Source organism: Aplysia californica, unplaced genomic scaffold (assembly GCF_000002075.1).
Source record: "Aplysia californica isolate F4 #8 unplaced genomic scaffold, AplCal3.0 scaffold00195, whole genome shotgun sequence".
Lineage (NCBI taxonomy): Eukaryota > Metazoa > Mollusca > Gastropoda > Aplysiida > Aplysiidae > Aplysia > Aplysia californica.
In genome coordinates, this window is record NW_004797465.1 from 742762 (window position 1) to 766307 (window position 23546).

Consider the following 23546-nt stretch of genomic DNA (forward strand, 5'->3'; position numbering starts at 1 on the left):
TGGTTTTGATAAGTATGATCTAAAATGGTTTTCAAGAGCTCAAGGAAACACAAACCTTCGTCGCCTTTGCCGCCTTTTGGCTTGTAGCAAACTTTGAAAACTGCACGGCAGTTGTTCTTCACCCAGGCCTTCCTTCCTTTGTAGCCAAAGGATTTATTCTTTTTGCACTTGCCGTTTGACAGCTCTTTCGTTATCTTCATTGACTTGATTTTCTTGGCCTTTGAAAGGGATTTCTCGTCTTTCTTTTTCTGTTTGCTTTCTAGTTTTAACTTTCTGCAGTTGCCTTTACCGCCTTCTTCTTCTTCCTCATCATCGTCTGAAGAAAAAGATTAAAAGAATACACTGCAGACATAAGCACCTAACTTACAAACCAAATTCACGGAATTTTCGCAAACGAATACATGTGAAAATAGGAATGTGTCCAAATAATTGGAAGAGAAGGAAACCAGTTACAAAACGTAAAACTATTGTTTGAATAAACAATTTCTGACTTTCCCAGAAGAAAAACCAAGAACAACAAAAATGACCACGAATGTAAATACGACAGAAGTTCCAAATCTTAGGCCAAGAGTGATACCGATTGAATGACGTTAGGAAAAATCAGATAATGGGTGCCTTCAGAAAGGCAGAATGTTTTTCGAACTTTTCCATTTTTATCCCTTAAAGTATGTGGAATGAAGGGAGGAAAAAAGTAGCAGAATCAGTCAGTGGGAGAAGTTCTTGAAACTCCGGAGTGACACATAAATGAATCAGATTTGGAATGCAAGCGCAACAAACGAGGTAGGAGGACACCTATTGAAAACCTCACAAAAATGTCAAGAGAAGGTAGACGACATAAGCAAACCAGAAGTAATAACTTTGATAAGTTGAATGCGAGATTGTTTTCCAGTACTCAGGTGAAAACAAACCTTCATCGCCTTTTGGCTTGTAGCAAACTTTGAATACTGCACGGCAGTCGTTCTTCACCCAGGCCTTCCTTCCTTTATAGCCAAAAGATTTATTCTTTTTGCACTTGCCCTCTGACAGTTCTTTCGTTATCTTCATTGACTTGATTTTCTTGGCCTTTGAAAGAGATTTCTCGTCTTTCTTTTTCTGTTTGCTTTCTAGTTTTAACTTTCTGCAGTTGCCTTTACCGCCTTCTTCTTCTTCCTCATCATCGTCTGAAGAAAAAGATTAAAAGAATACACTGCAGACATAAGCACCTAACTTACAAACCAAATTCACGGAATTTTCGCAAACGAATACATGTGAAAATAGGAATGTGTCCAAATAATTGGAAGAGAAGGAAACCAGTTACAAAACGTAAAACTATTGTTTGAATAAACAATTTCTGACTTTCCCAGAAGAAAAACCAAGAACAACAAAAATGACCACGAATGTAAATACGACAGAAGTTCCAAATCTTAGGCCAAGAGTGATACCGATTGAATGACGTTAGGAAAAATCAGATAATGGGTGCCTTCAGAAAGGCAGAATGTTTTTCGAACTTTTCCATTTTTATCCCTTAAAGTATGTGGAATGAAGGGAGGAAAAAAGTAGCAGAATCAGTCAGTGGGAGAAGTTCTTGAAACTCCGGAGTGACACATAAATGAATCAGATTTGGAATGCAAGCGCAACAAACGAGGTAGGAGGACACCTATTGAAAACCTCACAAAAATGTCAAGAGAAGGTAGACGACATAAGCAAACCAGAAGTAATAACTTTGATAAGTTGAATGCGAGATTGTTTTCCAGTACTCAGGTGAAAACAAACCTTCATCGCCTTTTGGCTTGTAGCAAACTTTGAATACTGCACGGCAGTCGTTCTTCACCCAGGCCTTCCTTCCTTTATAGCCAAAAGATTTATTCTTTTTGCACTTGCCCTCTGACAGTTCTTTCGTTATCTTCATTGACTTGATTTTCTTGGCCTTTGAAAGAGATTTCTGGTCTTTCTCTTTGTTTTTGCTTTCAAGTTTTAAAGTTCTGCAGTTGCCTTTATCGCCTTCATCGCCCTCTTCCTCATCATCGTCTGAGAGAAAAGGTGAAAATAATATACTGCAGAGGTATGCGCCTAAATTACATACCCATTCTACGGCAATTTGCTAACACATGCGTAGAAACACCCGCTAATAGAATGTTTTTAAAAACCTGGGATTCCATGACACTAGTTACAGACGGGAAAAGTATTATTGCAGCAAACAAGTATTAACTGTTATGCTAAAAATAAACACCAACCAAGCAGATAAATGGCAAAAGGAAAGAAATTCCAAAAGTTAGGCAAAGATTGGTAACGATAGTATGGCGCTAAGAAAGACAATATTGAAGGGTATCCACAAGAAAGATCTCATGTTTTTGTACTTTGTTTTTCTTCAAATTTTCCACCTTTATCCTTAAAATAATGTGAAAAGTGGTGAGCAAAACGGAACGGAATCAGTCAGTGGGAGTAATTCTTGAAACTTTGGTTTCGATTTGGATTGCAGCCGCAACACACAAGGTAGAAAGCAACCCATTGAATGGCTGATAGAAAAGTCACGAAAAGACGCACGAAATACACAGACCGGAAGTAGTGGTTTTGATAAGTATGATCTAAAATGGTTTTCAAGAGCTCAAGGAAACACAAACCTTCGTCGCCTTTGCCGCCTTTTGGCTTGTAGCAAACTTTGAAAACTGCACGGCAGTTGTTCTTCACCCAGGCCTTCCTTCCTTTGTAGCCAAAGGATTTATCCTTTTTGCACTTGCCGTTTGACAGCTCTTTCGTTATCTTCATTGACTTGATTTTCTTGGCCTTTGAAAGAGATTTCTCGTCTTTCTTTTTCTGTTTGCTTTCTAGTTTTAACTTTCTGCAGTTGCCTTTACCGCCTTCTTCTTCTTCCTCATCATCGTCTGAAGAAAAAGATTAAAAGAATACACTGCAGACATAAGCACCTAACTTACAAACCAAATTCACGGAATTTTCGCAAACGAATACATGTGAAAATAGGAATGTGTCCAAATAATTGGAAGAGAAGGAAACCAGTTACAAAACATAAAACTATTGTTTGAATAAACAATTTCTGACTTTCCCAGAAGAAAAACCAAGAACAACAAAAATGACCACGAATGTAAATACGACAGAAGTTCCAAATGTTAGGCCAAGAGTGATACCGATTGAATGACGTTAGGAACAATCAGATAATGGGTGCCTTCAGAAAGGCAGAATGTTTTTCGAACTTTTCCATTTTTATCCCTTAAAGTATGTGGAATGAAGGGAGGAAAAAAGTAGCAGAATCAGTCTTTGGGAGAAGTTCTTGAAACTCCGGAGTGGCACATAAATGAATCAGATTTGGAATGCAAGCGCAACAAACGAGGTAGGAGGACACCTATTGAAAACCTCACAAAAATGTCAAGAGAAGGTAGACGACATAAGCAAACCAGAAGTAATAACTTTGATAAGTTGAATGCGAGATTGTTTTCCAGTACTCAGGTGAAAACAAACCTTCATCGCCTTTTGGCTTGTAGCAAACTTTGAATACTGCACGGCAGTCGTTCTTCACCCAGGCCTTTCTTCCTTTATAGGCAAAGGATTTATTCTTCTTGCACTTGCCCTCTGACAGTTCTTTCGTTATCTTCATTGACTTGATTTTCTTGGCCTTGGAAAGAGATTTCTGGTCTTTTTCTTTGTTTTTGCTTTCAAGTTTTAAAGTTCTGCAGTTGCCTTTCTCGCCATCATCGCCTTCTTCCTCATCATCGTCTGAGTGAAAAGGTAAAAATAATATACTGCAGACGTCAGCATCTAATTTAAATACCCATTTCTCCCTATTTTGATCAAGCTCATTTTTTGTAAAGAATTACCTACAAGAAAGAATGTTTCCAAAATATCCTTCGGCAATAACATCAATTACTGACGGAACAATTTATGTCACAGTATTCAGTTACTGACTCAGTAAGAAAAAAGAAACCCCAAAAGGCTTTTTATGCCAATAGAATAGACATTCTAAAGGAAAGGCCAAGACTGATTCCGATTGTATGACGTTAGGAAAGAACGCAAGGGGTGTGTCCTTCAGAAAGACAGAATGTTTCTCCCAGCATTTCATTTGTATAGCTAAAAGCATGTGGAATATAAGGAGCAAAACGGAGCAGAAACAGTCGGCGGGAGTATTTATTACAATTTTAGACAGGCTCTCATATGACTAAAATTTGGATTGCAGTCGTAACAAGTAGGAACAAAGCAACGCATTTAAATACTGATGCAGAATTTACGAGAAGGCAGATCAGATACACAGACCAAGAAAAATGAATTTGATAATGCAGCAGCCACATTGTTTTCCAGTACTCAGGTGAAAACAAACCTTCATCGCCTTTTGGCTTGTAGCAAACTTTGAATACTGCACGGCAGTCGTTCTTCACCCAGGCCTTCCTTCCTTTATAGCCAAAAGATTTATTCTTTTTGCACTTGCCCTCTGACAGTTCTTTCGTTATCTTCATTGACTTGATTTTCTTGGCCTTTGAAAGAGATTTCTGGTCTTTCTCTTTGTTTTTGCTTTCAAGTTTTAAAGTTCTGCAGTTGCCTTTATCGCCTTCATCGCCCTCTTCCTCATCATCGTCTGAGAGAAAAGGTGAAAATAATATACTGCAGAGGTATGCGCCTAAATTACATACCCATTCTACGGCAATTTGCTAATACATGCGTAGAAGTACCTGCTAATAGAATGTTTCCAAAATCCTGGGATTCCATGCCACAAGTTACAGACGGGAAAAGTATTGTTGCAGCACACAATTATTAACTGTTATGTTTAAAAAACACCGACCCAGCCAATAAATGGAAAAAGGAAAGAAATTCCAAAAGGTAGACAAAGATTGGTAACAATAGTACAGCACTAGGACAGAACATATTGAAGGGTATCCACAAGAAAGATATCATGTTTTTGTATTTTGTATTTCTTCAAATTTTCCACATTTATCCTTAAGATCATGTGAAATGTGCTGAGCAAAACGGAACGGAATCTGGCAGTGGGAGTAATTCTTGAAACTTTGGTTTCGAATTGGATTGCAGCAGCAACGCACAAGGTAGAAAGAAACCCATTGAATTGCTGATAGAAAAGTCACGAAAAGACGCACAAAGTACACACACCGGAGGTAGTGGTTTTGATAAGTATGCTGTTAAATGGTTTTCAAGAGCTCAAGGAAACACAAACCTTCGTCGCCTTTGCCGCCTTTTGGCTTGTAGCAAACTTTGAAAACTGCACGGCAGTTGTTCTTCACCCAGGCCTTCCTTCCTTTGTAGCCAAAGGATTTATCCTTTTTGCACTTGCCGTTTGACAGCTCTTTCGTTATCTTCATTGACTTGATTTTCTTGGCCTTTGAAAGAGATTTCTCGTCTTTCTTTTTCTGTTTGCTTTCTAGTTTTAACTTTCTGCAGTTGCCTTTATCGCCTTCTTCTTCCTCATCATCGTCTGAAAAGAAACATAATAGAATACACTGCAGACATAAGCACCTAACTTACAAACCAAATTCACGGAATTTTCCCAAACGAATACATGGGAAAAAAGGAATTTGTCCTAATAATTGGAAGGGAAGGAAACCAGTTACAGACCGTAAAACTATTGTTCGAGTAAACAATTTCTGACTTGACCAGAAAAAACCCCCCATCAACAACAAAAATGACCACGAATGTAAATAGGACAGAAGTTCCAAATGTTAGGCCAAGAGTGATACCGATTGAATGACGTTAGGAAAAATCAGATACTGGGTGCCTTCAGAGAGGCAGAATGTTTTTCGAACTTTTCCATTTTTATCCCTTAAAGTATGTGGAATGAAGGGAGGAAAAAAGTAGCAGAATCAGTCAGTGGGAGAAGTTCTTGAAACTCCGGAGTGGCACATAAATGAATCAGATTTGGAATGCAAGCGCAACAAACGAGGTAGGAGGACACCTTTTGAAATCCTCACAAAACTGTCAAAAGAAGGTAGACGGCATACGCAAACCAGAGTAATAACTTTGATAAGTAGAAAGCAAGATTGTTTTCCAGTACTCAGGTGAAAACAAACCTTCATCGCCTTTTGGCTTGTAGCAAACTTTGAATACTGCACGGCAGTCGTTCTTCACCCAGGCCTTCTTTCCTTTATAGCCAAAGGATTTATTCTTCTTGCACTTGCCCTCAGACAGTTCTTTAGTTATCTTCATTGACTTGATTTTCTTGGCCTTGGAGAGAGATTTCTGGTCTTTCTCTTTGTTTTTGCTTTCAAGTTTTAAAGTTCTGCAGTTGCCTTTATCGCCTTCATCGCCTTCTTCCTCATCGTCTAAGAGAAAAGGTGAAAATAATATACTGCAGACGTCAGCGCATAACTTACATACCCATTCTACGGCAATTTGCTAATGCATGCGTAGAAGTACCCGCATGCGTAGAAGTACCCGCTAATAGAATGTTTCCAAAAACCTGAGGTTCCATGACACTAGTTACAGACAGGAAAAGTACTGTTATGTTAGAAAAACACCAACCCAGCCAATAAATGGCAAAAGAAAAGAAATTCCAAAAGTTAAGAAAAGAAATTCCAAAAGTTAGGCAAAGATTTGCAACGATAGTATGGTTCTAGGAAAGAACATATTGAAGGGTATCCACAAGAAAGACATCATGTTTTTGTATTTATCCTTAAAATAATGTGAAACGTGGAGAGCAAAACGGAACGGAATCAGTCAGTTGGAGTAATTCATGAAACTTTGGTTTCGATTTGGATTGCAGCCGCAACAAACAAGGTAGAAAGCAACCCATTGAATTGCAGATAGAAATGTCACGAAAAGACGCACGAAATACACAGACCGGAAGTAGTGGTTTTGATAAGTATGCTGTAAAATTGTTTTCAAGAGCTCAAGGAAACACAAACCTTCGTCGCCTTTGCCGCCTTTTGGCTTGTAGCAAACTTTGAAAACTGCACGGCAGTTGTTCTTCACCCAGGCCTTCTTTCCTTTATAGCCAAAGGATTTATTCTTCTTGCACTTGCCCCCTGATAGTTCTTTCGTTATCTTCATTGACTTGATTTTTTTGGCCTTGGAAAGAGATTTCTCGTCTTTTTCTTTGTTTTTGCTTTCAAGTTTTAAAGTTCTGCAGTTGCCTTTCTCGCCATCATCGCCCTCTTCCTCATCATCGTCTGAGTGAAGAGGTAAAAATAATATACTGCAGACGTCAGCATCTATTTTATATACCATTTTCTCCCTATTTTGATCAAGCTAATTTTCTGTAAACAATTACCTACAAGAAAAAATGTTTCCAAATTATCCTACGGCAATAACATCAATTACTGACGGAAAAATTATTATCACTGTATTCAGTTACTGACTCAGTAAGAAATGAGAGAAATTCCAAAGGTAAGGCCAAGACTAATTCCGATTTTATGACGTTAGGAAAAAACACATGGGGTGTGTCCTTCAGAAAGACAGAATGTTTCTTCAAGGATTTGATTTGTATAGCGAAAAGCACGTGAAAGGTTGGGAGCGAAACGGAGCAGAAACAGTCGGCGGGAGTATTTATTACAAATTTAGACAGGCTCTCATATGACTAAGATTTGGATTGCAGCCGTAACATGTCGGAGAAAAGCAATGCATTTAAATACTGATGCAGAATTTACCAGAAGGCAGACCAGATACACAGACCAAAAGCAATGAATTTGATAAAGAAGCAGCCAGATTGTTTTCCAGTACTCAGGTGAAAACAAACCTTCTTCGCCTTTTGGCTTGTAGCAAACTTTGAATACTGCACGGCAGTCGTTCTTCACCCAGGCCTTCTTTCCTTTATAGCCAAAGGATTTATTCTTCTTGCACTTGCCCTCAGACAGTTCTTTAGTTATCTTCATTGACTTGATTTTCTTGGCCTTGGAGAGAGATTTCTGGTCTTTCTCTTTGTTTTTGCTTTCAAGTTTTAAAGTTCTGCAGTTGCCTTTATCGCCTTCATCGCCTTCTTCCTCATCATCGTCTAAGAGAAAAGGTGAAAATAATATACTGCAGACGTCAGCGCCTAACTTACATACCCATTCTACGGCAATTTGCTAATGCATGCGTAGAAGTACCCGCTAATAGAATGTTTCCAAAAACCTGAGGTTCCATGACACTAGTTACAGACAGGAAAAGTATTGCTGCATCAAGCAATTATTAACTGTTATGTTAGAAAAACACCAACCCAGCCAATAAATGGCAAAAGAAAAGAAATTCCAAAAGTTAGGCAAAGATTTGCAACGATAGTATGGTTCTAGGAAAGAACATATTGAAGGGTATCCACAAGAAAGACATCATGTTTTTGTATTTTGGTTTTTTTGCGTAGTTTCCAAATTTATCCTTAAAATAATGTGAAACGTGGAGAGCAAAACGGAACGGAATCAGTCAGTTGGAGTAATTCATGAAACTCTGGTTTCGATTTGGATTGCAGCCGCAACAAACAAGGTAGAAAGCAACCCATTGAATTGCAGATAGAAATGTCACGAAAAGACGCACGAAATACACAGACCGGAAGTAGTGGTTTTGATAAGTATGCTGTAAAAATGTTTTCAAGAGCTCAAGGAAACACAAACCTTCGTCGCCTTTGCCGCCTTTTGGCTTGTAGCAAACTTTGAAAACTGCACGGCAGTTGTTCTTCACCCAGGCCTTCCTTCCTTTATAGCCAAAGGATTTATTCTTTTTGCACTTGCGATTTGACAGCTCTTTCGTTATCTTCATTGACTTGATTTTCTTGGCCTTGGAAAGAGATTTCTCGTCTTTTTCTTTGTTTTTGCTTTCAAGTTTTAAAGTTCTGCAGTTGCCTTTCTCGCCATCATCGCCCTCTTCCTCATCATCGTCTGAGTGAAGAGGTAAAAATAATATACTGCAGACGTCAGCATCTATTTTATATACCATTTTCTCCCTATTTTGATCAAGCTAATTTTCTGTAAACAATTACCTACAAGAAAAAATGTTTCCACATTATCCTACGGCAATAACATCAATTACTGACGGAAAAATTATTATCACTGTATTCAGTTACTGACTCAGTAAGAAATGAGAGAAATTCCAAAGGTAAGGCCAAGACTAATTCCGATTTTATGACGTTAGGAAAAAACACATGGGGTGTGTCCTTCAGAAAGACAGAATGTTTCTTCAAGGATTTGATTTGTATAGCGAAAAGCACGTGAAAGGTTGGGAGCGAAACGGAGCAGAAACAGTCGGCGGGAGTATTTATTACAAATTTAGACAGGCTCTCATATGACTAAGATTTGGATTGCAGCCGTAACATGTCGGAGAAAAGCAATGCATTTAAATACTGATGCAGAATTTACCAGAAGGCAGACCAGATACACAGACCAAAAGCAATGAATTTGATAAAGAAGCAGCCAGATTGTTTTCCAGTACTCAGGTGAAAACAAACCTTCTTCGCCTTTTGGCTTGTAGCAAACTTTGAATACTGCACGGCAGTCGTTCTTCACCCAGGCCTTCTTTCCTTTATAGCCAAAGGATTTATTCTTCTTGCACTTGCCCTCAGACAGTTCTTTAGTTATCTTCATTGACTTGATTTTCTTGGCCTTGGAGAGAGATTTCTGGTCTTTCTCTTTGTTTTTGCTTTCAAGTTTTAAAGTTCTGCAGTTGCCTTTATCGCCTTCATCGCCTTCTTCCTCATCATCGTCTAAGAGAAAAGGTGAAAATAATATACTGCAGACGTCAGCGCCTAACTTACATACCCATTCTACGGCAATTTGCTAATGCATGCGTAGAAGTACCCGCTAATAGAATGTTTCCAAAAACCTGAGGTTCCATGACACTAGTTACAGACAGGAAAAGTATTGCTGCATCAAGCAATTATTAACTGTTATGTTAGAAAAACACCAACCCAGCCAATAAATGGCAAAAGAAAAGAAATTCCAAAAGTTAGGCAAAGATTTGCAACGATAGTATGGTTCTAGGAAAGAACATATTGAAGGGTATCCACAAGAAAGACATCATGTTTTTGTATTTTGGTTTTTTTGCGTAGTTTCCAAATTTATCCTTAAAATAATGTGAAACGTGGAGAGCAAAACGGAACGGAATCAGTCAGTTGGAGTAATTCATGAAACTCTGGTTTCGATTTGGATTGCAGCCGCAACAAACAAGGTAGAAAGCAACCCATTGAATTGCAGATAGAAATGTCACGAAAAGACGCACGAAATACACAGACCGGAAGTAGTGGTTTTGATAAGTATGCTGTAAAAATGTTTTCAAGAGCTCAAGGAAACACAAACCTTCGTCGCCTTTGCCGCCTTTTGGCTTGTAGCAAACTTTGAAAACTGCACGGCAGTTGTTCTTCACCCAGGCCTTCCTTCCTTTATAGCCAAAGGATTTATTCTTTTTGCACTTGCGATTTGACAGCTCTTTCGTTATCTTCATTGACTTGATTTTCTTGGCCTTGGAAAGAGATTTCTCGTCTTTTTCTTTGTTTTTGCTTTCAAGTTTTAAAGTTCTGCAGTTGCCTTTCTCGCCATCATCGCCCTCTTCCTCATCATCGTCTGAGTGAAGAGGTAAAAATAATATACTGCAGACGTCAGCATCTATTTTATATACCATTTTCTCCCTATTTTGATCAAGCTAATTTTCTGTAAACAATTACCTACAAGAAAAAATGTTTCCACATTATCCTACGGCAATAACATCAATTACTGACGGAAAAATTATTATCACTGTATTCAGTTACTGACTCAGTAAGAAATGAGAGAAATTCCAAAGGTAAGGCCAAGACTAATTCCGATTTTATGACGTTAGGAAAAAACACATGGGGTGTGTCCTTCAGAAAGACAGAATGTTTCTTCAAGGATTTGATTTGTATAGCGAAAAGCACGTGAAAGGTTGGGAGCGAAACGGAGCAGAAACAGTCGGCGGGAGTATTTATTACAAATTTAGACAGGCTCTCATATGACTAAGATTTGGATTGCAGCCGTAACATGTCGGAGAAAAGCAATGCATTTAAATACTGATGCAGAATTTACCAGAAGGCAGACCAGATACACAGACCAAAAGCAATGAATTTGATAAAGAAGCAGCCAGATTGTTTTCCAGTACTCAGGTGAAAACAAACCTTCTTCGCCTTTTGGCTTGTAGCAAACTTTGAATACTGCACGGCAGTCGTTCTTCACCCAGGCCTTCTTTCCTTTATAGCCAAAGGATTTATTCTTCTTGCACTTGCCCTCAGACAGTTCTTTAGTTATCTTCATTGACTTGATTTTCTTGGCCTTGGAGAGAGATTTCTGGTCTTTCTCTTTGTTTTTGCTTTCAAGTTTTAAAGTTCTGCAGTTGCCTTTATCGCCTTCATCGCCTTCTTCCTCATCATCGTCTAAGAGAAAAGGTGAAAATAATATACTGCAGACGTCAGCGCCTAACTTACATACCCATTCTACGGCAATTTGCTAATGCATGCGTAGAAGTACCCGCTAATAGAATGTTTCCAAAAACCTGAGGTTCCATGACACTAGTTACAGACAGGAAAAGTATTGCTGCATCAAGCAATTATTAACTGTTATGTTAGAAAAACACCAACCCAGCCAATAAATGGCAAAAGAAAAGAAATTCCAAAAGTTAGGCAAAGATTTGCAACGATAGTATGGTTCTAGGAAAGAACATATTGAAGGGTATCCACAAGAAAGACATCATGTTTTTGTATTTTGGTTTTTTTGCGTAGTTTCCAAATTTATCCTTAAAATAATGTGAAACGTGGAGAGCAAAACGGAACGGAATCAGTCAGTTGGAGTAATTCATGAAACTCTGGTTTCGATTTGGATTGCAGCCGCAACAAACAAGGTAGAAAGCAACCCATTGAATTGCAGATAGAAATGTCACGAAAAGACGCACGAAATACACAGACCGGAAGTAGTGGTTTTGATAAGTATGCTGTAAAAATGTTTTCAAGAGCTCAAGGAAACACAAACCTTCGTCGCCTTTGCCGCCTTTTGGCTTGTAGCAAACTTTGAAAACTGCACGGCAGTTGTTCTTCACCCAGGCCTTCCTTCCTTTATAGCCAAAGGATTTATTCTTTTTGCACTTGCCGTTTGACAGCTCTTTCGTTATCTTCATTGACTTGATTTTCTTGGCCTTGGAAAGAGATTTCTCGTCTTTCTTTTTCTGTTTGCTTTCTAGTTTTAACTTTCTGCAGTTGCCTTTACCGCTTTCTTCTTCTTCCTCATCATCTTCTGAAAAAAAAACCATTAAAAGAATACACTGCAGACATCAGCACCTAACTTACAAACCCAATTCACGGAATTTTTTTCAAACGAATACATGTAAAAATAGAAATGTTTCCAAAAAATTGGAAGGGTAGGAAACCAGTTACAGACCGTAAAACTACTGTTTGAGTAAACAATTTCTGACTTGACCAGAAAAAACAACAACAACAAAAATGACCACGAATGTAAATACGACAGAAGTTCCAAATGTTAGGCCAAGAGTGATACCGATTGAATGACGTAAGGAAAAATCAGATAGTGGGTGCCTTCAGAAAGGCAGAATGTTTTTCGAACTTTTCCATTTTTATCCCTTAAAGTATGTGGAATGAAGGGAGGAAAAAAGTAGCAGAATCAGTCAGTGGGAGAAGTTCTTGAAACTCCGGAGTGGCACATAAATGAATCAGATTTGGAATGCAAGCGCAACAAACGAGGTAGGAGGACACCTATTGAAAACCTCACAAAAATGTCAAGAGAAGGTAGACGACATAAACAAACCAGAAAGTAATAACTTTGATAAGTTGAAAGCAAGATTGTTTTCCAGTTCTCAAGTGAAAACAAACCTTCATCGCCTTTTGGCTTGTAGCAAACTTTGAATACTGCACGGCAGTCGTTCTTCACCCAGGCCTTCTTTCCTTTATAGCCAAAGGATTTATTCTTCTTGCACTTGCCCTCAGACAGTTCTTTAGTTATCTTCATTGACTTGATTTTCTTGGCCTTGGAGAGAGATTTCTGGTCTTTCTCTTTGTTTTTGCTTTCAAGTTTTAAAGTTCTGCAGTTGCCTTTATCGCCTTCATCGCCTTCTTCCTCATCATCGTCTAAGAGAAAAGGTGAAAATAATATACTGCAGACGTCAGCGCCTAACTTACATACCCATTCTACGGCAATTTGCTAATGCATGCGTAGAAGTACCCGCTAATAGAATGTTTCCAAAAACCTGAGGTTCCATGACACTAGTTACAGACAGGAAAAGTATTGCTGCATCAAGCAATTATTAACTGTTATGTTAGAAAAACACCAACCCAGCCAATAAATGGCAAAAGAAAAGAAATTCCAAAAGTTAGGCAAAGATTTGCAACGATAGTATGGTTCTAGGAAAGAACATATTGAAGGGTATCCACAAGAAAGACATCATGTTTTTGTATTTTGGTTTTTTTGCGTAGTTTCCAAATTTATCCTTAAAATAATGTGAAACGTGGAGAGCAAAACGGAACGGAATCAGTCAGTTGGAGTAATTCATGAAACTCTGGTTTCGATTTGGATTGCAGCCGCAACAAACAAGGTAGAAAGCAACCCATTGAATTGCAGATAGAAATGTCACGAAAAGACGCACGAAATACACAGACCGGAAGTAGTGGTTTTGATAAGTATGCTGTAAAAATGTTTTCAAGAGCTCAAGGAAACACAAACCTTCGTCGCCTTTGCCGCCTTTTGGCTTGTAGCAAACTTTGAAAACTGCACGGCAGTTGTTCTTCACCCAGGCCTTCCTTCCTTTATAGCCAAAGGATTTATTCTTTTTGCACTTGCCGTTTGACAGCTCTTTCGTTATCTTCATTGACTTGATTTTCTTGGCCTTGGAAAGAGATTTCTCGTCTTTCTTTTTCTGTTTGCTTTCTAGTTTTAACTTTCTGCAGTTGCCTTTACCGCTTTCTTCTTCTTCCTCATCATCTTCTGAAAAAAAAACCATTAAAAGAATACACTGCAGACATCAGCACCTAACTTACAAACCCAATTCACGGAATTTTTTTCAAACGAATACATGTAAAAATAGAAATGTTTCCAAAAAATTGGAAGGGTAGGAAACCAGTTACAGACCGTAAAACTACTGTTTGAGTAAACAATTTCTGACTTGACCAGAAAAAACAACAACAACAAAAATGACCACGAATGTAAATACGACAGAAGTTCCAAATGTTAGGCCAAGAGTGATACCGATTGAATGACGTAAGGAAAAATCAGATAGTGGGTGCCTTCAGAAAGGCAGAATGTTTTTCGAACTTTTCCATTTTTATCCCTTAAAGTATGTGGAATGAAGGGAGGAAAAAAGTAGCAGAATCAGTCAGTGGGAGAAGTTCTTGAAACTCCGGAGTGGCACATAAATGAATCAGATTTGGAATGCAAGCGCAACAAACGAGGTAGGAGGACACCTATTGAAAACCTCACAAAAATGTCAAGAGAAGGTAGACGACATAAACAAACCAGAAAGTAATAACTTTGATAAGTTGAAAGCAAGATTGTTTTCCAGTTCTCAAGTGAAAACAAACCTTCATCGCCTTTTGGCTTGTAGCAAACTTTGAATACTGCACGGCAGTCGTTCTTCACCCAGGCCTTCTTTCCTTTATAGCCAAAGGATTTATTCTTCTTGCACTTGCCCCCTGATAGTTCTTTCGTTATCTTCATTGACTTGATTTTCTTGGCCTTGGAAAGAGATTTCTCGTCTTTTTCTTTGTTTTTGCTTTCAAGTTTTAAAGTTCTGCAGTTGCCTTTCTCGCCATCATCGCCCTCTTCCTCATCATCGTCTGAGTGAAGAGGTAAAAATAATATACTGCAGACGTCAGCATCTATTTTATATACCATTTTCTCCCTATTTTGATCAAGCTAATTTTCTGTAAACAATTACCTACAAGAAAAAATGTTTCCACATTATCCTACGGCAATAACATCAATTACTGACGGAAAAATTATTATCACTGTATTCAGTTACTGACTCAGTAAGAAATGAGAGAAATTCCAAAGGTAAGGCCAAGACTAATTCCGATTTTATGACGTTAGGAAAAAACACATGGGGTGTGTCCTTCAGAAAGACAGAATGTTTCTTCAAGGATTTGATTTGTATAGCGAAAAGCACGTGAAAGGTTGGGAGCGAAACGGAGCAGAAACAGTCGGCGGGAGTATTTATTACAAATTTAGACAGGCTCTCATATGAATAAGATTTCGATTGCAGCCGTAACATGTCGGAGAAAAGCAATGCATTTAAATACTGATGCAGAATTTACCAGAAGGCAGACCAGATACACAGACCAAAAGCAATGAATTTGATAAAGAAGCAGCCAGATTGTTTTCCAGTACTCAGGTGAAAACAAACCTTCTTCGCCTTTTGGCTTGTAGCAAACTTTGAATACTGCACGGCAGTCGTTCTTCACCCAGGCCTTCTTTCCTTTATAGCCAAAGGATTTATTCTTCTTGCACTTGCCCTCAGACAGTTCTTTAGTTATCTTCATTGACTTGATTTTCTTGGCCTTGGAGAGAGATTTCTGGTCTTTCTCTTTGTTTTTGCTTTCAAGTTTTAAAGTTCTGCAGTTGCCTTTATCGCCTTCATCGCCTTCTTCCTCATCGTCTAAGAGAAAAGGTGAAAATAATATACTGCAGACGTCAGCGCATAACTTACATACCCATTCTACGGCAATTTGCTAATGCATGCGTAGAAGTACCCGCTAATAGAATGTTTCCAAAAACCTGAGGTTCCATGACACTAGTTACAGACAGGAAAAGTATTGCTGCATCAAGCAATTATTAACTGTTATGTTAGAAAAACACCAACCCAGCCAATAAATGGCAAAAGAAAAGAAATTCCAAAAGTTAGGCAAAGATTTGCAACGATAGTATGGTTCTAGGAAAGAACATATTGAAGGGTATCCACAAGAAAGACATCATGTTTTTGTATTTTGGTTTTTTTGCGTAGTTTCCAAATTTATCCTTAAAATAATGTGAAACGTGGAGAGCAAAACGGAACGGAATCAGTCAGTTGGAGTAATTCATGAAACTCTGGTTTCGATTTGGATTGCAGCCGCAACAAACAAGGTAGAAAGCAACCCATTGAATTGCAGATAGAAATGTCACGAAAAGACGCACGAAATACACAGACCGGAAGTAGTGGTTTTGATAAGTATGCTGTAAAATTGTTTTCAAGAGCTCAAGGAAACACAAACCTTTGTCGCCTTTGCCGCCTTTCGGCTTGTAGCAAACTTTGAAAACTGCACGGCAGTTGTTCTTCACCCAGGCCTTCCTTCCTTTATAGCCAAAGGATTTATTCTTTTTGCACTTGCGATTTGACAGCTCTTTCGTTATCTTCATTGACTTGATTTTCTTGGCCTTGGAAAGAGATTTCTCGTCTTTCTTTTTCTGTTTGCTTTCTAGTTTTAACTTTCTGCAGTTGCCTTTACCGCTTTCTTCTTCTTCCTCATCATCTTCTGAAAAAAAAACCATTAAAAGAATACACTGCAGACATCAGCACCTAACTTACAAACCCAATTCACGGAATTTTTTTCAAACGAATACATGTAAAAATAGAAATGTTTCCAAAAAATTGGAAGGGTAGGAAACCAGTTACAGACCGTAAAACTACTGTTTGAGTAAACAATTTCTGACTTGACCAGAAAAAACAACAACAACAAAAATGACCACGAATGTAAATAGGACTGAAGTTCCAAATGTTATGTCTAGATTGATACCGATTGAATGACGTAAGGAAAAATCAGATAGTGGGTGCCTTCAGAAAGGCAGAATGTTTTTCGAACTTTTCCATTTTTATCCCTTAAAGTATGTGGAATGAAGGGAGGAAAAAAGTAGCAGAATCAGTCAGTGGGAGAAGTTCTTGAAACTCCGGAGTGGCACATAAATGAATCAGATTTGGAATGCAAGCGCAACAAACGAGGTAGGAGGACACCTATTGAAAACCTCACAAAAATGTCAAGAGAAGGTAGACGACATAAACAAACCAGAAAGTAATAACTTTGATAAGTTGAAAGCAAGATTGTTTTCCAGTTCTCAAGTGAAAACAAACCTTCATCGCCTTTTGGCTTGTAGCAAACTTTGAATACTGCACGGCAGTCGTTCTTCACCCAGGCCTTCTTTCCTTTATAGCCAAAGGATTTATTCTTCTTGCACTTGCCCTCAGACAGTTCTTTAGTTATCTTCATTGACTTGATTTTCTTGGCCTTGGAGAGAGATTTCTGGTCTTTCTCTTTGTTTTTGCTTTCAAGTTTTAAAGTTCTGCAGTTGCCTTTATCGCCTTCATCGCCTTCTTCCTCATCATCGTCTAAGAGAAAAGGTGAAAATAATATACTGCAGACGTCAGCGCCTAACTTACATACCCATTCTACGGCAATTTGCTAATGCATGCGTAGAAGTACCCGCTAATAGAATGTTTCCAAAAACCTGAGGTTCCATGACACTAGTTACAGACAGGAAAAGTATTGCTGCATCAAGCAATTATTAACTGTTATGTTAGAAAAACACCAACCCAGCCAATAAATGGCAAAAGAAAAGAAATTCCAAAAGTTAGGCAAAGATTTGCAACGATAGTATGGTTCTAGGAAAGAACATATTGAAGGGTATCCACAAGAAAGACATCATGTTTTTGTATTTTGGTTTTTTTGCGTAGTTTCCAAATTTATCCTTAAAATAATGTGAAACGTGGAGAGCAAAACGGAACGGAATCAGTCAGTTGGAGTAATTCATGAAACTCTGGTTTCGATTTGGATTGCAGCCGCAACAAACAAGGTAGAAAGCAACCCATTGAATTGCAGATAGAAATGTCACGAAAAGACGCACGAAATACACAGACCGGAAGTAGTGGTTTTGATAAGTATGCTGTAAAATTGTTTTCAAGAGCTCAAGGAAACACAAACCTTTGTCGCCTTTGCCGCCTTTCGGCTTGTAGCAAACTTTGAAAACTGCACGGCAGTTGTTCTTCACCCAGGCCTTCCTTCCTTTATAGCCAAAGGATTTATTCTTTTTGCACTTGCGATTTGACAGCTCTTTCGTTATCTTCATTGACTTGATTTTCTTGGCCTTGGAAAGAGATTTCTCGTCTTTCTTTTTCTGTTTGCTTTCTAGTTTTAACTTTCTGCAGTTGCCTTTACCGCTTTCTTCTTCTTCCTCATCATCTTCTGAAAAAAAAACCATTAAAAGAATACACTGCAGACATCAGCACCTAACTTACAAACCCAATTCACGGAATTTTTTTCAAACGAATACATGTAAAAATAGAAATGTTTCCAAAAAATTGGAAGGGTAGGAAACCAGTTACAGACCGTAAAACTACTGTTTGAGTAAACAATTTCTGACTTGACCAGAAAAAACAACAACAACAAAAATGACCACGAATGTAAATAGGACTGAAGTTCCAAATGTTATGTCTAGATTGATACCGATTGAATGACGTAAGGAAAAATCAGATAGTGGGTGCCTTCAGAAAGGCAGAATGTTTTTCGAACTTTTCCATTTTTATCCCTTAAAGTATGTGGAATGAAGGGAGGAAAAAAGTAGCAGAATCAGTCAGTGGGAGAAGTTCTTGAAACTCCGGAGTGGCACATAAATGAATCAGATTTGGAATGCAAGCGCAACAAACGAGGTAGGAGGACACCTATTGAAAACCTCACAAAAATGTCAAGAGAAGGTAGACGACATAAACAAACCAGAAAGTAATAACTTTGATAAGTTGAAAGCAAGATTGTTTTCCAGTTCTCAAGTGAAAACAAACCTTCATCGCCTTTTGGCTTGTAGCAAACTTTGAATACTGCACGGCAGTCGTTCTTCACCCAGGCCTTCTTTCCTTTATAGCCAAAGGATTTATTCTTCTTGCACTTGCCCCCTGATAGTTCTTTCGTTATCTTCATTGACTTGATTTTCTTGGCCTTGGAAAGAGATTTCTCGTCTTTTTCTTTGTTTTTGCTTTCAAGTTTTAAAGTTCTGCAGTTGCCTTTCTCGCCATCATCGCCCTCTTCCTCATCATCGTCTGAGTGAAGAGGTAAAAATAATATACTGCAGACGTCAGCATCTATTTTATATACCATTTTCTCCCTATTTTGATCAAGCTAATTTTCTGTAAACAATTACCTACAAGAAAAAATGTTTCCAAATTATCCTACGGCAATAACATCAATTACTGACGGAAAAATTATTATCACTGTATTCAGTTACTGACTCAGTAAGAAATGAGAGAAATTCCAAAGGTAAGGCCAAGACTAATTCCGATTTTATGACGTTAGGAAAAAACACATGGGGTGTGTCCTTCAGAAAGACAGAATGTTTCTTCAAGGATTTGATTTGTATAGCGAAAAGCACGTGAAAGGTTGGGAGCGAAACGGAGCAGAAACAGTCGGCGGGAGTATTTATTACAAATTTAGACAGGCTCTCATATGACTAAGATTTGGATTGCAGCCGTAACATGTCGGAGAAAAGCAATGCATTTAAATACTGATGCAGAATTTACCAGAAGGCAGACCAGATACACAGACCAAAAGCAATGAATTTGATAAAGAAGCAGCCAGATTGTTTTCCAGTACTCAGGTGAAAACAAACCTTCTTCGCCTTTTGGCTTGTAGCAAACTTTGAATACTGCACGGCAGTCGTTCTTCACCCAGGCCTTCTTTCCTTTATAGCCAAAGGATTTATTCTTCTTGCACTTGCCCTCAGACAGTTCTTTAGTTATCTTCATTGACTTGATTTTCTTGGCCTTGGAGAGAGATTTCTGGTCTTTCTCTTTGTTTTTGCTTTCAAGTTTTAAAGTTCTGCAGTTGCCTTTATCGCCTTCATCGCCTTCTTCCTCATCATCGTCTAAGAGAAAAGGTGAAAATAATATACTGCAGACGTCAGCGCCTAACTTACATACCCATTCTACGGCAATTTGCTAATGCATGCGTAGAAGTACCCGCTAATAGAATGTTTCCAAAAACCTGAGGTTCCATGACACTAGTTACAGACAGGAAAAGTATTGCTGCATCAAGCAATTATTAACTGTTATGTTAGAAAAACACCAACCCAGCCAATAAATGGCAAAAGAAAAGAAATTCCAAAAGTTAGGCAAAGATTTGCAACGATAGTATGGTTCTAGGAAAGAACATATTGAAGGGTATCCACAAGAAAGACATCATGTTTTTGTATTTTGGTTTTTTTGCGTAGTTTCCAAATTTATCCTTAAAATAATGTGAAACGTGGAGAGCAAAACGGAACGGAATCAGTCAGTTGGAGTAATTCATGAAACTCTGGTTTCGATTTGGATTGCAGCCGCAACAAACAAGGTAGAAAGCAACCCATTGAATTGCAGATAGAAATGTCACGAAAAGACGCACGAAATACACAGACCGGAAGTAGTGGTTTTGATAAGTATGCTGTAAAAATGTTTTCAAGAGCTCAAGGAAACACAAACCTTCGTCGCCTTTGCCGCCTTTTGGCTTGTAGCAAACTTTGAAAACTGCACGGCAGTTGTTCTTCACCCAGGCCTTCCTTCCTTTATAGCCAAAGGATTTATTCTTTTTGCACTTGCGATTTGACAGCTCTTTCGTTATCTTCATTGACTTGATTTTCTTGGCCTTGGAAAGAGATTTCTCGTCTTTTTCTTTGTTTTTGCTTTCAAGTTTTAAAGTTCTGCAGTTGCCTTTCTCGCCATCATCGCCCTCTTCCTCATCATCGTCTGAGTGAAGAGGTAAAAATAATATACTGCAGACGTCAGCATCTATTTTATATACCATTTTCTCCCTATTTTGATCAAGCTAATTTTCTGTAAACAATTACCTACAAGAAAAAATGTTTCCACATTATCCTACGGCAATAACATCAATTACTGACGGAAAAATTATTATCACTGTATTCAGTTACTGACTCAGTAAGAAATGAGAGAAATTCCAAAGGTAAGGCCAAGACTAATTCCGATTTTATGACGTTAGGAAAAAACACATGGGGTGTGTCCTTCAGAAAGACAGAATGTTTCTTCAAGGATTTGATTTGTATAGCGAAAAGCACGTGAAAGGTTGGGAGCGAAACGGAGCAGAAACAGTCGGCGGGAGTATTTATTACAAATTTAGACAGGCTCTCATATGACTAAGATTTGGATTGCAGCCGTAACATGTCGGAGAAAAGCAATGCATTTAAATACTGATGCAGAATTTACCAGAAGGCAGACCAGATACACAGACCAAAAGCAATGAATTTGATAAAGAAGCAGCCAGATTGTTTTCCAGTACTCAGGTGAAAACAAACCTTCTTCGCCTTTTGGCTTGTAGCAAACTTTGAATACTGCACGGCAGTCGTTCTTCACCCAGGCCTTCTTTCCTTTATAGCCAAAGGATTTATTCTTCTTGCACTTGCCCTCAGACAGTTCTTTAGTTATCTTCATTGACTTGATTTTCTTGGCCTTGGAGAGAGATTTCTGGTCTTTCTCTTTGTTTTTGCTTTCAAGTTTTAAAGTTCTGCAGTTGCCTTTATCGCCTTCATCGCCTTCTTCCTCATCATCGTCTAAGAGAAAAGGTGAAAATAATATACTGCAGACGTCAGCGCCTAACTTACATACCCATTCTACGGCAATTTGCTAATGCATGCGTAGAAGTACCCGCTAATAGAATGTTTCCAAAAACCTGAGGTTCCATGACACTAGTTACAGACAGGAAAAGTATTGCTGCATCAAGCAATTATTAACTGTTATGTTAGAAAAACACCAACCCAGCCAATAAATGGCAAAAGAAAAGAAATTCCAAAAGTTAGGCAAAGATTTGCAACGATAGTATGGTTCTAGGAAAGAACATATTGAAGGGTATCCACAAGAAAGACATCATGTTTTTGTATTTTGGTTTTTTTGCGTAGTTTCCAAATTTATCCTTAAAATAATGTGAAACGTGGAGAGCAAAACGGAACGGAATCAGTCAGTTGGAGTAATTCATGAAACTCTGGTTTCGATTTGGATTGCAGCCGCAACAAACAAGGTAGAAAGCAACCCATTGAATTGCAGATAGAAATGTCACGAAAAGACGCACGAAATACACAGACCGGAAGTAGTGGTTTTGATAAGTATGCTGTAAAAATGTTTTCAAGAGCTCAAGGAAACACAAACCTTCGTCGCCTTTGCCGCCTTTTGGCTTGTAGCAAACTTTGAAAACTGCACGGCAGTTGTTCTTCACCCAGGCCTTCTTTCCTTTATAGCCAAAGGATTTATTCTTCTTGCACTTGCCCTCAGACAGTTCTTTAGTTATCTTCATTGACTTGATTTTCTTGGCCTTGGAGAGAGATTTCTGGTCTTTCTCTTTGTTTTTGCTTTCAAGTTTTAAAGTTCTGCAGTTGCCTTTATCGCCTTCATCGCCTTCTTCCTCATCATCGTCTAAGAGAAAAGGTGAAAATAATATACTGCAGACGTCAGCGCCTAACTTACATACCCATTCTACGGCAATTTGCTAATGCATGCGTAGAAGTACCCGCTAATAGAATGTTTCCAAAAACCTGAGGTTCCATGACACTAGTTACAGACAGGAAAAGTATTGCTGCATCAAGCAATTATTAACTGTTATGTTAGAAAAACACCAACCCAGCCAATAAATGGCAAAAGAAAAGAAATTCCAAAAGTTAGGCAAAGATTTGCAACGATAGTATGGTTCTAGGAAAGAACATATTGAAGGGTATCCACAAGAAAGACATCATGTTTTTGTATTTTGGTTTTTTTGCGTAGTTTCCAAATTTATCCTTAAAATAATGTGAAACGTGGAGAGCAAAACGGAACGGAATCAGTCAGTTGGAGTAATTCATGAAACTCTGGTTTCGATTTGGATTGCAGCCGCAACAAACAAGGTAGAAAGCAACCCATTGAATTGCAGATAGAAATGTCACGAAAAGACGCACGAAATACACAGACCGGAAGTAGTGGTTTTGATAAGTATGCTGTAAAAATGTTTTCAAGAGCTCAAGGAAACACAAACCTTCGTCGCCTTTGCCGCCTTTTGGCTTGTAGCAAACTTTGAAAACTGCACGGCAGTTGTTCTTCACCCAGGCCTTCCTTCCTTTATAGCCAAAGGATTTATTCTTTTTGCACTTGCGATTTGACAGCTCTTTCGTTATCTTCATTGACTTGATTTTCTTGGCCTTGGAAAGAGATTTCTCGTCTTTTTCTTTGTTTTTGCTTTCAAGTTTTAAAGTTCTGCAGTTGCCTTTCTCGCCATCATCGCCCTCTTCCTCATCATCGTCTGAGTGAAGAGGTAAAAATAATATACTGCAGACGTCAGCATCTATTTTATATACCATTTTCTCCCTATTTTGATCAAGCTAATTTTCTGTAAACAATTACCTACAAGAAAAAATGTTTCCACATTATCCTACGGCAATAACATCAATTACTGACGGAAAAATTATTATCACTGTATTCAGTTACTGACTCAGTAAGAAATGAGAGAAATTCCAAAGGTAAGGCCAAGACTAATTCCGATTTTATGACGTTAGGAAAAAACACATGGGGTGTGTCCTTCAGAAAGACAGAATGTTTCTTCAAGGATTTGATTTGTATAGCGAAAAGCACGTGAAAGGTTGGGAGCGAAACGGAGCAGAAACAGTCGGCGGGAGTATTTATTACAAATTTAGACAGGCTCTCATATGACTAAGATTTGGATTGCAGCCGTAACATGTCGG

At 38.4% G+C, this 23546-nt stretch overlaps 1 protein-coding gene across 1 annotated transcript in view; it reads right to left on the minus strand.

The window, feature by feature from the left end:
- LOC106011013 overlaps window positions 1-23190 on the minus strand; it is a 76925-nt gene extending 53735 nt beyond the window's left edge. The window contains exons 1-22 of the mRNA XM_035969918.1: window positions 22844-23190; window positions 21988-22251; window positions 21141-21395; window positions 20311-20574; window positions 19464-19718; window positions 18643-18897; window positions 17789-18049; window positions 16088-16348; window positions 13569-13829; window positions 12722-12976; window positions 11868-12128; window positions 11021-11275; window positions 10191-10454; window positions 9344-9598; window positions 8514-8777; window positions 5153-5410; window positions 4307-4561; window positions 3454-3708; window positions 2601-2861; window positions 1753-2007; window positions 909-1160; window positions 56-316 (exon numbers count right to left, since the gene is read on the minus strand). Of these exons, the coding sequence (XP_035825811.1) occupies window positions 56-316; window positions 909-1160; window positions 1753-2007; window positions 2601-2861; window positions 3454-3708; window positions 4307-4561; window positions 5153-5410; window positions 8514-8777; window positions 9344-9598; window positions 10191-10454; window positions 11021-11275; window positions 11868-12128; window positions 12722-12976; window positions 13569-13829; window positions 16088-16348; window positions 17789-18049; window positions 18643-18897; window positions 19464-19718; window positions 20311-20574; window positions 21141-21395; window positions 21988-22251; window positions 22844-23165 (5749 nt within the window). The 5' untranslated portion in view covers window positions 23166-23190. The remainder of the gene's footprint in view (window positions 1-55; window positions 317-908; window positions 1161-1752; window positions 2008-2600; window positions 2862-3453; window positions 3709-4306; window positions 4562-5152; window positions 5411-8513; window positions 8778-9343; window positions 9599-10190; window positions 10455-11020; window positions 11276-11867; window positions 12129-12721; window positions 12977-13568; window positions 13830-16087; window positions 16349-17788; window positions 18050-18642; window positions 18898-19463; window positions 19719-20310; window positions 20575-21140; window positions 21396-21987; window positions 22252-22843) is intronic.
- Between the last annotated feature and the right edge of the window lie 356 nt (window positions 23191-23546).